The sequence below is a fragment of the Manacus vitellinus genome, unplaced genomic scaffold (assembly GCF_001715985.3).
Source record: "Manacus vitellinus isolate BGI_N305 unplaced genomic scaffold, ASM171598v3 scaffold_43_pilon, whole genome shotgun sequence".
Lineage (NCBI taxonomy): Eukaryota > Metazoa > Chordata > Aves > Passeriformes > Pipridae > Manacus > Manacus vitellinus.
The window spans coordinates 4,294,644-4,309,153 of record NW_021940560.1 but is presented as its reverse complement, the minus strand read 5'-3'; the positions used below and the strand labels follow the sequence as shown (position 1 = coordinate 4,309,153).

The 14,510-nt window shown below is 38.7% G+C and overlaps 1 protein-coding gene across 1 annotated transcript in view; it reads left to right on the top strand.

The window, feature by feature from the left end:
• Positions 1-14,510, top strand: part of ARHGAP15 (Rho GTPase activating protein 15) — a 331,248-nt gene that overhangs the window by 57,888 nt on the left and 258,850 nt on the right. The window contains exon 6 of the mRNA XM_018078934.2: positions 3,536-3,625. Coding sequence (XP_017934423.1) covers positions 3,536-3,625 — 90 coding nt within the window. The remainder of the gene's footprint in view (positions 1-3,535; positions 3,626-14,510) is intronic.

Here is a 14,510-nt window from a genome sequence, read left to right as displayed (position 1 = left end):
AATCTTTAATAATATTCTAATGCAGAGAATTTAGTAAAAGCTAAAAGGAGTTTCTGTTGCTCCATTTTATGATTATGGATTTAGGATTCATTGTGGCAACTTTCCTATTGATTTCCATGGAGAAGACTGGAATCCATGGCTTTGTTTTTGGTGATGCTGGTGACAATATTTGGTGTTTTGATTAGCAATAGAGCACACCAATTAAAGCACACAGAGGAGAGATTCAGAAAAGAAGATTGTTTACAAATACTACTGAAAAGGCAACTTTGCATCCCGTGTAACTGAATCATTAGCTTTTGCTGCTGCCTTGATCATTGGTAATCCTGGCTTTGATACACTTTTTTTTTTTTAACATTCCCATGAATATGACTTCCTTTTTATTTTAAATTAAGGACATGGTGATCTAAACGACTCACAGCTCCATTCTTCCTTACCAGCATTAAATTCTATTATCAGTTTGTCTTTCTGACCAAGGAAAAGTAGTCTGTTTATTCCCTGAGATAGTTTATGCAACAGAGGTTATTTTAACCTCGGGTTATTAGCCCATCTGCAAAGTAATTTAGCGAGTGAAAATGCTGCTGAAATCCATATTCATGTTTAGGAAGATTTCATCGTAGCAGACACTTGTATCAATTTACAGCATAACCCCCTCCAACAACATTGATATAACATAATTGCTCTGACTGCAAAACACAAAGCAAGGACGTGGAGTGCTCAGGCTTTCCAGTCACCTCAGCTTACTCTCTCCCAGTGACTCTGGGTGATGCATAAGCTGGGAAGCCAGCTATGTGTAAAAGGACATTGTTTAGGCCAGACTGAATTTCCAGGCAGTTTTCCTGGAGTTCTGATGGATTTAAGTGGGGCTCTCCATTGCATAGAGCCCCCCAGGGGTGCAGCAGAAGGTGATGGAGAGTTTCAGGCTTGATGGATCTGAATGGTTTGGCATGTAGTTTTCATCAGAATCTTCACATTCTAATCCATACCCATGAGTCCCCCATGGTGTTCACAGACACCTGATATGCTGTCGTGGTCAGAATTGATAAATTCTCTAAAGAAAAAGTTTTCACAGAATCATAGAATGGTTTTGGTTGAAAGGGACCTTAAAGATCATCTTGTTCTCCTCCCCTGCCACGGACAGGGACACTTCTGTTAGATCACATTGCTCAATTCATATTTCTTTCCCCTAGAGATAAAGAGACTGAATCAAATAATTATTGCACACAGCAGAAGTATGTTCAGCTTTTCACAAGCCTGCATCTCATCCTTTCTGGAAAGGGAGATGTACATGCTTGTACTTTTCTTCTGCCTGTTACAAAATCAGAGCTGTAAACAAGCTCCAAAGTACTGCAACAGTGATAAAATTAAACTGTGTGTGCACTGACTGCATGGAAGAGCCCAAGTTCTGCTGTTGCACACATTTTTACATGATCATAGAAATTAGAGGTGATAAAATCCTATAGACTTCACTATTTCATCTCCCTGAAAAACTTCTCTAGGCTGTCCAATGTTTTTTGTCACTTCAGTGTTCCATGACAGTTTTCCTGGGAAAAATCTTCTGTAGCCCAGTAACCCTCCCTATCAAAAAACTATTTCTCTTTCTTTGTCTACATGTTAATCTCTTCTTTTAATCTCATTGTGTTTCTCCAAAATTTCTCAACTCTTTCTGCTGGTGGAATAAAGCTGCCCTTCTTTGTTAAAGTATTTTCAGACTCAAGTTATCCTTCTGGGTATTTTTTTCTTTCAAAGAAAGAAGGATTACCCATTTTGACAAACTGGTGTTTTGTGTTCATGATGGGTTGCAGAGCTGCCTGTGTGGTGCAGACATGGACAGTCATGGAGTCCTGAAGAGGATCTAGTCCAAGGAGGCCCCATAGCCCTATTTATAAAACTACAGTACTGGAACACTGAAAATTAATTTATTTCCTCCACAATTTGAATATTTTTTTGTATTAATATATTGATGTTTGGGGGTTTTTTCCCCAACTTTTGTAATTTTTGCCCTGGAAATACTCGCTGACTAAATTTCACAACATCTTTGTAAAATCAAGTCTCAATACTGCTGTTTTGATCTGTTATTAAAAAATCAGAAAGATTAAGCTCTTGTCAGAGGCCAGGCAGGAAATTTGAGGCAGAGTTGGGGGAAAAAAATTCCAAACTGCTCTTCCAGTAGTTTAGCCACAAGAACGTCCTTCTGTTTTGAAGAGCATATTTCTTCTATTAAAAAAATTAATAATAATTTAAAAAAAAAAAGGAACAAAGACGCACAGGACTGTCAGTTTTAGTGGAGCTGATCCTTCATGGTTTTATGGTTTGGCAAATGGAGAACATGATTACCACTCCAACACTGAAAACTTCCAGACTCTGCCTGCAAATCACTTGACCAGGATCTCTTACTCTGCTCCTTTTAACCTAAAGAAGTTCTTTTCCTCCCATCTCAAAGACATCCTGGAGAACACATACATTTTAGCCTTTAATAACAAGATCAGAGAAATTCAGTGAGCAATCTTTGGAAAGCTGAGTTTGTGGTTGATACTGGACTGGCCATTGTTAACTTCCATTAAGTCTGTTTTCTGTATCACTAATGTTATTTTTAAGGTAACTGTGGTTTAAGAGCAGCAGGGAAAAAAAGATGCATTAAGCTAATTAGTTATGTGGATATTACTCCACCTCTTACCCAAAAGGGACTTATTAGTGCTTTGCACTGTTAGCAGTAACATTTTTATTGTTGAGTGGGATGTGCAGCAACACAATCCACAAAGGCTACTCTAACCTACATGGGCTTTGCCAGAATTGCTGCACAGGCAGAGTCCCTGGAGAAGGAGCTTCGATGGCAAATGAGGATTACTGTGCTTTACACCAGCTCTCAGCAATGTAAATGATGCAGGCAAACAAATCTGCTCTTTGAATTACTTGCATCCATACGGAGGAGCTGGGGAGGCAGAGCTGTGTCACCCTGGGATGCGTGGACTGACACTGAGAAGTATCAGCCCTCGTGTTGAGCTCTTTCTGGGTGTCACACATGCCCTCGAAGCCTTTTCTTCTTTTTTTAGGAGCTAGAAATGATAATTTATTTGGAGAAAGGAGATGGCTTGTCTTAGAGATACGATGTATGTTCCTCTCTAATTTCTGTCCTTTCCAGTTGCATCACTTTAAATTTGCATTTGGAAAACCCACAAAATTTTTCCTTTAAACCCAATGGCTTCTCAAGAGGTTTGGCAAAGTAAGCATTGAAAATAGCTGGTCAATGTGTATGCATTTGTGTTTTGATCTATGTTATATTGAACTAGTTTTTTTAACTAATTATTTTAAAAATTGTGTATCTAGTATAAGAACCTTATTTCTGAGTTAAGACTCTTCAGGAGTGGTTACTTAATAATAACAAGGAATAATGAACTCTTTTCAGCAATATCAGCAGCTGTGCTACAACAACCTGTCACTAGAACTTGTTCTATTCTTGTTTAATCCGATAATTGACTTTAATCTGATAAAGTCAAGTCATATTCATGGTTGATTTTTACCTTTTTTTCCTTTTCAGAAACCGGGATACAAACCTGAGTGTGTGGATCTGTGTGGTGCTCGCATTGAATGGACCTCAGAGAAATCCAGCAGAAAGAATGTCTTTCAGGTAAGAGGCAAAGCATTCCATTGCTCATTTGAGTGTGAACTCTGTGAAGAGGTAGGTTTTATTTCCTTGGTTTTAATAACTAGAGCCTGATTTAATACAGCGTTTTTCTTGCCAGTACAGGAGTGTAACACTTTATCCAGCATCGGTTTACTATTTTTCTAAGAGAAGGATTTCTGATGACTGAGTCTCCTAAACACTTGAGAACCTGTTGATTTATTGATTAATGCTCTATATTCAATTTGTTTTTAAAACTTAGTAGGTAATTGCTTTGGGTTCAGGCCTAGAATCTTGACCTAAAGGGCTTCCATAAACACAACTTCTTCAAACTGCTTATACAAGCATTGCTCCAACGCAGTGCGGTTACTCTGTTTGTTTTTATTGCTGTTCAGGGTCCTCAGACGGTGATGACCCAGGTTCACTTCTGCCAGGGGAGGGGAGGATTTTAAAAGCTTGCCTCTGTCAGGGCCAGCATAGGAGGACATGTATTTCTCATAAGACTATTCTTCATTGATGGAAAATAATATTATTTAACTCCTTCACCTAAATCCCGTTGAATTGGAAGGGAGGACCAAGGCCCAAGGAGATGAAAGGAGGAGGAAAGCGTTACTGCAAGGTTAACATTCCAGGATCTAGGGGTAAAATAGTTTATTGCAACATCTTCAGGTTTTGGACATAATCCAGCTTCCATGAACATCAGTAGAAAGGATTTGTTGTTTTTTTCTTTTTCACTAAATGTTGCATCAAGCCACATCAAAATATTATTTTCTATGGACCGAGTTGTTTCCCAGAGTTCTGACATTGAAAATTTTTAACAATACAAACAACAAAGGGGGGGAAGATGCAGAAAGGAACATGTCAGGGTCAAGATACTCTTAGTTACCAGATAGTCCTTTGGCATCATCGCCAATAAAACATGCTGGAGGAACCAACTCTGTCTGGGTCTGGGATTTAAGAAAAAAAAACATTACACACAAAAACCCCCCAAGGGTCTGTGCGTGGCTTCTTGAAAAGAAACCTCTTTGGGTCAACTGGGAGTTACAGAGGCTTTTTTAAGGTTTATTTTTCTAGACATCTTTCTAAAGCACATGCAATATTTAGAAATATTCCTCCTCCCCAAGACAGTGAGACTTATGCTTCTATACCCTCCACATCCTTCAGGTTGTCTTGAGACAACACTTGGAGCTTTGTCATTTCCTAGGTATTTTTAGAATAAATATTTTGGTTTTGCTGTCAATCTTCAGCTTTTTCACTTGGAATGTGATTAAGTATAACCTTAGCCTTCACTCCTGCAACCCCCTGAGCACACTGACAGGTCTTCTGAGCTTCTAGGGTTTATTTCTCATTTTGCAGTAAGCAAAATTCCTGTTTGGAAATGCATATCAGAGTGGTGATTCACTGCAGCTAATACATTTCCAGCGCAAAGACAAACAAAACTCTGCAATTGATTTCCCAAACTGGTGGTACGAGGGCTCTGCAAAGCATTTTCTTCTCACTTCTGTTCGTGTGAGGTGTAACTCCACTGAATCAGAATAATGTGAGAAAGGAAACTCATGCACTACTGCTTGAACCCATTAAAATGTGTCTTCATCAAGCCAATAAGTGAGTGGGAGAGACATTAAGAAGTAAAAGCATGGGAGGAAGGACATATGTTAAGACACATTTTGAAAAGGGATGGAGCATTGTTTAGACAGAGAGCTACAAGAAGATTGTGCCAGATGGTAAGAGCGAAAGAGGAGAAGGCTTTGGCACCAGTAGTGGTGACATTTTGGGAAAGGAAGGGACTGAACGAGACTGGTGCTACATGAGCAGATAGAGTGGGAAGGGGACTAGAGAGAGAGAGAGAAGATTTGTGAGATAGTCTGGAGGGAATCCAAGACGAGTTCGAAAGCGGAGAGGTCAGTTTGTACCTGGATACTGAATATTTCAGGCAACACATCAGATGATCTACTTACCCCTAGTGGGTGGGAATAAGATTGATAATATATGTCTACTTATTCATAGATTTGTTCAAATGAAGAGAGCATGGGTGATTTTTCTTAATCTTTCTTTTTATTTTTTTTTGTGACCTAAATATAGATGCATTGCATTGGTATTTGATTAAATGCATTAGCTGCTTAACTCTGAAATGATCACAAATAAGTTTGTTTATATCTTCAAAGCATAGTTGGTGGGGTTTTGTTTCATTACTTTCTGACTAATAAAACCTTCTTTCCTGATTCAAACAGAGCAATGGTTGCTTTCTGCTAATGTGTTGTATTAGGAGTAGGTGCAGAATTTTGAGTTTGATTTAGCCAGGGTGCTCAATTTGAGTTCATGAATTATAGATTAGAAATGGAAAATGACTATTGAAATTTTGGTTTGAAGAAAATAAGGAAATCTTGAATTTAAAATCTAACCCTATGACAGTTAATGGATGGTAACAAGGAGATGGAGCTTAGGAGAATCATAAAGAAAACTAATTGGAAACATGATCGATGTGGGGGGGGGAAGAAAAAGGAAACTGCAAGTAAATGGTATTCAGGCAGGAAGATTTGGATTTCTGGTCTCGATCATGAGGTTTTCAGCAGCGTTACTCCCCTCCTTTTAATTGAGCTACTCCCAGTTTAACAGGATAAGTCTGATCTGTCTCACACTATCCAATTTGTGCAATCTATTTCTGTTCTTGAGGAACATATTATGTGGGGTATTTTTTTTTCTCAACTTCTCCTTAATAGTAACTGAAAATGTGTACATCTTATAATATGCGACCTTCTGATTTCCCTTCATTTATTTTCTTGATGATATATCTGGCACCAAGGAAAAGACCTGGTTAGAAACAGCTTCACATGGTGTAGGGAAAGGTAGCAGTTTGCTGTGAGATTCTGTGCTGTTTGTTCTTGCTGGTGAGTGACGTGATACACTAGGTCTTCATCGGAGGAGTGGTGAATAAAAGAAGATTTATGTTCAAATCACATGCTTTAAATACTTCTGCTAAGTGCTAGTTTGCTCTTTGGTGTTTAGCCTGAAATTTAAAGCACTGAGGATTAAAAGGATTACAACATAATCTTAAATAATCCTAAGTGTCATTTACAGAGAGATGGTTGTAATAACTAAATAAAACCATGTTAAGGGATGGCAGTGTTGTCAGTCAGCAACTGGAACAGCAACAGCGCCTATGTCACTCTGTCATTTTCTTCTTGCCTTTTTTTGGCTTAGTTTGATGTTGGGTAGGTGCATTTTGATGTGGGTTATCAAAAAGGAAAATAACTTAATGGGCTGCTTTTCAATGAGTACTGATATGTCTGTTGAGACACCACTAACTAGGCTAATTTGCAGATTTTTTTTAATGTTCCATATGTTCTACTTCTAGTAAACTTTTCAACCAGATCTGATTCTTTCCCATTTTACTCAACCTCCACTCAAATCAAGCAGCTTTTTAATTTCAAATTCAGCCCAGACACTGTGGAAGATATGCTCTCAATCTCTGAATTTATAGTTCTGGAGCTTCATTAGCAAAAAGTTTTGTGGTTGTACCCTGTTTCCTTGAAGAGGTTTTGGAAGATTTCTCTCAGATCATTTAAGAAAGAAAAGGAAAAATAGTAGAGAGGTGAAAAGTGCAAAAAAGGTCACGTGGAACATATTTATTACTCTCTGAAGCTGCTTTGTTCTCTTAATTACACTTTTCATTTAACCAACAGACATTTTTTGGTTTCTTTAGTCATATTTTTTCCCTATTTACCAAGTTCATTTTTTAGGACGGTTTCATATGAGAATTTCTGGAGTTCTGTGGCTGGGCTCTTGCCACAGATCTGGTGTGATACTGCTTTTTGTTTCAATGCTGTGCAGCTGGAAGGGGTTACTCATTCACATGCAACTAAGAAGTATAAGTGTATTTTACAAATAGAGAAAGCTGGGTAAGACCTACAGTATTTCAACAGTGAGACAGCTGAAAGTACAACTGCACCTATGTGTAATATGAAAGAATTTATCTTGCAGCTGTTTCATATATAATAACATTTATGGCACTGATCTGGGGTAACTCCCTTGTCCTTGAAGCTGTCCAGCTTTGTCCAAGCGCATAATCTGAATGATAAGCTATTTTGTTCTACATACTGTAGGATCAGGATAGTATCTGGATGCCTCCCAGGAATGGTTTAAGTCCCAGCTTTTTGCCATGGGAGGGATCATTTTTGTTTCCATGATCTCTCTAGAGGAAGGACTGAGTGTGCGATGTGGAGGGGCTTGGGTTGGGACTGGTATTTGGATTTCTTTGTGTGTTTTTAAATATAAATGCTGCATAGATGATACAAATCTGAAAAAGCCACCTTGTAGTCTTGAATGTGAATCTTCTGGTGGTCCTTAGCAGCAGCTGGAGCATATTGCGTTAGGTAGACCTGTTGTGATTTTAAAACACCTGCACAGAATTTTTTCTACTTCTGGACATTGCTGCTGTGATTGTAGTTTAATTTTGATCCTAGGAACCTGAATATATTATTACCTAATTAAAAGACTTGGCCACATCACACAGTTATTAGGTGGTGTCAGCCAGAGGTTCTTTAAATAATAAACTTATAATTAGTTTTTTTTAAAAAATAGCTCAAGAAATCATCTTCATCGTCTTCAAAAGTGTGACCAGCAGGTCGACGCAGGTGATTTTCCTCCTCTGCTTTGCTCTGGTGAGACCCCACTTTGAGCACTGTATCCAGCTCTGGCGTGTCCAGCACAAGGACATGGACCTACTGGAGCAAGTCCCCAGGAGGCCACAAAGATGCTCCGAGGGCTGGAGCCCCTCTGCTCTGGAGCCAGGTTGAGAGAGCTGGGGGTGTTCAACCAGAGAAAAGAAGGCTCCAGAGAGACCTTAGAGCCACTTCCAGTGCCTAAAGGGGCTCCAGGAGAGCAGGAGAGGGACTTTGGACAAGAACTTGCAGTGACAAGACAATGGGAAATGGCTTCACACTGAGAGCAGGGTTAGGTGGGATACTGGGAAGGAATTGTTGGCTGCAGAGGCAGTGAGGTCCTGGCACAGGTTGCCTGGAGAAGCTGTGGCTGCCCCATCCCTGGAAGCGTCCAAGGCCAGGTTGGACGGGGCTTGGAGCAACCTGGGTTAGTGAAAGGTGTCCCTGCCCATGACAAAGAGGGTGGAACATCATCTTTAAGATCCCTTCCAACCCAAACCATTCTGTGATTTTTACACAAGTACTCTGTTTTTATTGATGTAAGTGGGAGACCTTGAACACAACAGTGTGGAATGGCCTCTCAGTTCTCTTTCTAGTTCTCTCTCCTAATTGTCTCGTTAATGACGTTACTAGCAAAACTCTTGCCAAAATATTTAGTAAAACCTAATCCATGGATGCAGAAAATCTTTTGACCTCTCCATATATCTGCTATGTTCTTTTGTAACCTAAATACAACAAACCTGTGAATGCATTTTTTTAGTTCTGTTTTCTTTATTCCTAATTTCTTTAGCTTTAAATGCCACATAAGATTTATTGTATTTTACAGAAATACATATAAAATCCAGAATCAGAACTTTAGATGGTTAACACTTTCAATTGTAGACAACATTATATTGATTCCAGGGTTCTGGGACCTGACTCTTCTTCTCCTTTTATGATATGTAGTTCTGTGGACATTTTTGGAATCACTTCAGATTGGCTTCTGTTGAAAAATAGGTTCTTTATTAATTACCCTATTATCTCTTTGTTTCTTTTAAACCAGAAGCTATGAATGAAACTATGCTTTCTGTAGTTCATTGCCTTACTCAATCACCAAATTTTCTGAGGTTTTAAGCATACAGATCACAACCTTTGCTTCTGGAATCTGCTGTTGTAGCAGTAGTGGTCCTCATATGCAAAATCAGGCAGGATTTTATACAAGTAATGGCAGTAGAGGTATGTTTTCATTGTTTATTTGTATGCAGGTTTTTTATCGGTTAAAACAAAGAAAAAAATACCAAGAGCACATAGTGTAAGAAGAAAAACATCCTTGATTGTGGGGAAAGTTTTGCAGAAAAGAGAAAATTACAGACAACAGGAATTTTAAATATTATGCAGTTGAGAAGTCACTTTGCCTTCTAAAGACATCAATATGACATTTGAAGGTGATAAAGAGAGACATTTAGAGATCTTTGGTAATTTTATTTTGTTATTATTTTATTTTTTGAGTATGAAAAAGGCAGATTTAATTGTAATCACTTTACCTGTGTTGATGGTAAACATCTCAAGCTGATCTTGAGACCAAAGGAGGTGTTGAGGTATCCCTGGTTATTAAAGAACACAACAGGCAGAAGCACTGAGAAAACAAAAGATCCTCATCAAATCCATGATAAGCAAGAGCCTGGTAACTAAGACACTCATGTAAGTTATGGAAAATGCATTTCCACCCTTGTTTCAGAAGCATTGGGTGAGCAATGGTCAGACTTTGACAATCCTGAGGGAACAAGTGTTTTTGCCTTCCCTCACCACCATTTCACTCTTAGCGTTGATGATATTCATGTTAGCCCAAAGAGGGTATATGGAAAATGAACTGAAATTCAGGTTGCTCAGTAAACAAGGGCAAAAAATGCTTAATGTGATTCATTTTCTAAGGAAAGTCAGGTAGTAAAGCCAGTTTTCCCTCCAAAAATGCGATTGAGAAAGAGACTCCTGTCCTTACAAGCAGTGACAGAAAAGCTTTACACCCAAGGACAGGAACATACCAAGAGTAAGGCCATGGATTTCATGTGTATGAGATACTTTATGGAAAACGATAAAACTTTTTTATAATATGTACCAACATTTTTGTCCTTTATGTTTCAAACCATACACAGTTTGAAAATAGATAAGGTATCAGTAGGAAGACACCTGACTGACAATGGTGTACATTTAAAGGGTTTGGGAAACTGAAGCTTCAGCCTCTGTATTAGAATCTCAAGGAACTTCTCTATCTGTTTAACCTCTTCAATGGAATTTCAAGGCAGAGGAACTTTATTCATAAAACTGACAAACTTGAGTAGTCAAGGTAAAGCTGTCTCAAAGTTATAGGTAATCCGTTTCTCTGACTTTCTGTGGTTTCTGTCTGCTTTGGGGTAACCACAAACAGTCATGGCAGGAAGGCTTTTTGTGTTTTGCGACTTTAAAATTATGACAGTAGTAGTTTTCATTATTATTAAATAAAAAAATAACAATTTTTAAAATAATGTAAAAAAAGATTACTTTTCAGAAACAGTGGAGTACACTCCTAATAAGCAGCATTTTGTCATGCACAGCTTCTTGAAGGAAGATTCAAAATTCTCAGTAAAACTTTGGTTGATTTGTAGCTAAATATGACCTTAGGTACACAGTTCCATTTTTTTTCCAATTATTGTCTATAAAAAAATTTATAAACAAAAATATCTTGAGAAGTGTAACTTCAACAACTCATGGAGGTCTTAGAAAGGCTTGAAAGTCTGATTGAAGCAAGAGCTGCTCTGGGCAGGGTGCTGTGGTGGTGCTGCCTGTGGCGCTGCATATGCCCTCTGCTGTGGTACCCACTGCAGGTCGTGACATATTGGGGCAACCAGCTCCTAAAACCCACCACAGCCTGGGGTCTCACTAAATCCCAGAGAACTCCAAAAATCCAATTGAAAAGTGAGCCTAAATTTCCTGTGAAAATCAGGTTGATTTAAAAAATGCACAACCCATATTCCCCAGATCTGACACTACGTGTACATGGAGGTCTGCCTGCTAAAAATTATTGTTATAATAGCTCACCACACTTTTTTGAGAGCCCATCTTTTGTTGGATGGTGGTGCTGATCCATGAGTGACTGTGATAGGTACAAGTGTCTGTGTGTGCTCATATACATGTGCTTCTCAAGAAATTATATGAATCTCTTAGCCTGTGACAGCCACGCTGCAGCTTTCAGAAGTGCAGATGTTATTTGTCCATCAGAAAAGAAAATATTTATTTTGAGCCACAGGCATTTTTCCTCATTGCAGAAGTAAAACATAACAGCAGTTAATGCTTAATGTGCGTGTGACATAATTTTGTCAGGGACAGCAGCACGGCTGAGCACAAGGACCTGGGCAAACATGTGAGTGCAGAAGAAGCACCTTGTGCCTTGTGTAACACCAACCCTTATGAGAAATCAATCCGGGCAGCAGAACCTCTTGTTTTTCCCGTTGTTTTTCAGCTGAATTCATGGAGGGTCGGATAGTTGGGGGGGTTGTGATATTATTTTGTTTTACAGCTGAGGGAGTGAGCGGCGTTTTGCAGCTCGAAATGGCAGTGGGCTGCAGCCTCTTGCTGCATTATTCATAAACATATTGCTGCCATCTCGTGGGCAGCAAACGAGCCGGCGGGGCGGGCAGGGATGGGCAGGGATGCAGGAAGGGATGGGCAGGGATGCGGGCAGGGATGGGAAGAGATTTAGGAAGGGATGCGGGCAGTCTGCGTCTGGTGCCACCAGGGCTCTGCCCTTCCCCAGGGACCACCAACTATTCAGGGAACAGGGTGCATGTCACTCTGCCCCCAGTATCACGACGTTGATCATTTTTTTAATATTTTTCAACCAAAATCAGTGCCTGGCTGAGCAGTTCATGCTATTAACTGCTCTAGTGGAAGGTGTCCCTACGCATGGCAGGGGGCTTGGACTAGGTGACCTTTAAAAGTCCCTCCCAACCCAAACCATTCTATAATTAATGTTTATTTTAGCTAGCTACTGAATGAACTAATATCTTTTTTATTATTATTTTCAGGAAGGAATAATAGTTCTATAAACCTGTGTTTTCTAAATTATGCATGTGGTAGTAGTTTTAAGTGTCAAAATTATGACTATATTTTGATCAGCTGATAGGAAAGGTAAATAGCTTCTTAAGGATAAGTTGGCTCAAGATAAAACATGAAATGAGAATTATTGTTACAGATAACCAGTAAAAGTGAACTTGATAAAGCCCTTCTAATGTGACTGAAGCCTTTGGTGCTGTGTTTTGTGCACTTATAACATGAAGAAAATGATATTTTCCTAGTCCTGACAATCAACAACTGAAAAGAAAATGTAGAAATGAGAAAGGAACCTGGATTTCCTGATTCTTTAGTACTTTAAGGTTTACTGCTTCTCCTGAGTGAAGATGGTAAAATTAATTTAAAAGCATTATAATTTTTGCATGGGTTTTTTAACTTCTTAATGTAAGTTAATATTAAAAAAAATGTCTTGATATGTGCCCAAACACTGCACACGTTCCCTTAATTTATCAAACTCTTGGAAAAAAAAAAAAAAAACAAAGAGAAAAATGAATCGTAAATGAACTCACTCAGAGATAATCAAATCTGACTTGTTTACATGTTTGGTGCTGGTATTTCTGTATTCAGCCACTACATTTTTTAAAATCTTGGCGAAGTCACTTGACTCCATTTTTTTGTGTTTCTCTTTAATGACTGAGGCAGATATTTGGAGTTGGCTGGGCACGGGGAGCCTTGGCTGTCCTCTCTCTGAATTTGTGTGCCAGACGAGATGCTTGGGATCCACATTTTTTGGGTAGGAGTGATTTCTTCGGGGAGAGGATATTTTTGGATGCTTCAAGGTGTTAAACGGACAATAGGAGGCAATTTAAATGTGAGGGGAGAAGTGGAAACAGGGACCTGCCCTCTCTTAGATGCTACACCTCTGCTGTTCAGCAGAGCAGGAATTCCTAAACTGTGATTCATGGACCAGTAATGGGATGGGGAGAGTTATTGAAATGGTAATGCAAACCCAGTCAGCCTGAGAAGACATTTAAGGTAGTTCCCAGATGGTACAAATAAAAGGAAAACCCACAAGAAGAGTCACCACAAGGGACCCTGACTTTTCAAACCTTCTCCTGAAGTTTATTGATTTTGAGATGTGCCTCCAATTGATCCCAATTATAGAGTATTTTCATATGGATTATGGGAGTTGTAAAAACTTTGAGCATGAGTTCAGGGGCTGGATTTCTTGAATTCTAGAGTGTTGGGGATTTTCATTAATATTAGTGGGTTTATTATTTGGGAGGGGGGGAGTTATTAATTTTATTTTTTTCCTTTCCTAACCTTTTTTCTGATTTGGGGTAAATAAATTCCTAGGAATTTAATGCCATTACATCTGCAATTGCATCTGTAAAACATGACGATCCAAGAAGTTTAGCAAACATTTTCTTTGGCAAACAAAGTTGCAAAGAGGGGATGTGGTTTGCTTACCGTTTAATTTAGAAACAGAGTATTGAACTTCAGTTATCAGATGATTTTAATGCTTAAAATTCACAGCACATCAGCCACTCTCCATTTGTATTTTTGTCCCTATAATAGTCACAATTGTTACAAATGCAGCATTATTTAAAATTTTAACATGCTTAAAACCTAGAACATGTATAGTCCTCCTGCAGTCAGAGTTTGCAGGTAAAATTTCACAGATTGAGCTTTAAACTAAGTTTTCAGGAGGGAAAGTGTGCATTTATATAAGTGAATATTTGCACGAGAGCGCATTTTAATTTAGGAAAATGATAGCAAATTATTATGATTCCCTTAAGTAATAAGAATTATTATTATTTTTTATTGTTTGTACATAATCATCACTAGGTGGAGGCATACTTTACATATTCTATTGAACATGTCATCTGTTATGGACTGAGATGAATTGCACTGATACTGCGGAGTTAAGTGAATGATACGATTTTTACCCCGAGCTGTTGAAATAACCTGTTACCACCAAATGCCCAACTCTCAGGCAGACTAAGCAGACTTGTGCTTTGACCACCACTACTGCTGAAAAACAATTAAAACTGAATATTTTTGAATCACATGCTGTCAGAGATGTCTTGAATTAATTCAGAAACATTGTTAACGCCTGGCGAAGTTAAAAGGGGGAAACAAAGCAGGTGTCACAGAGCAAGAGTTTGAAAGAACAAATATCTATTTTGATATCCCATCCTGCA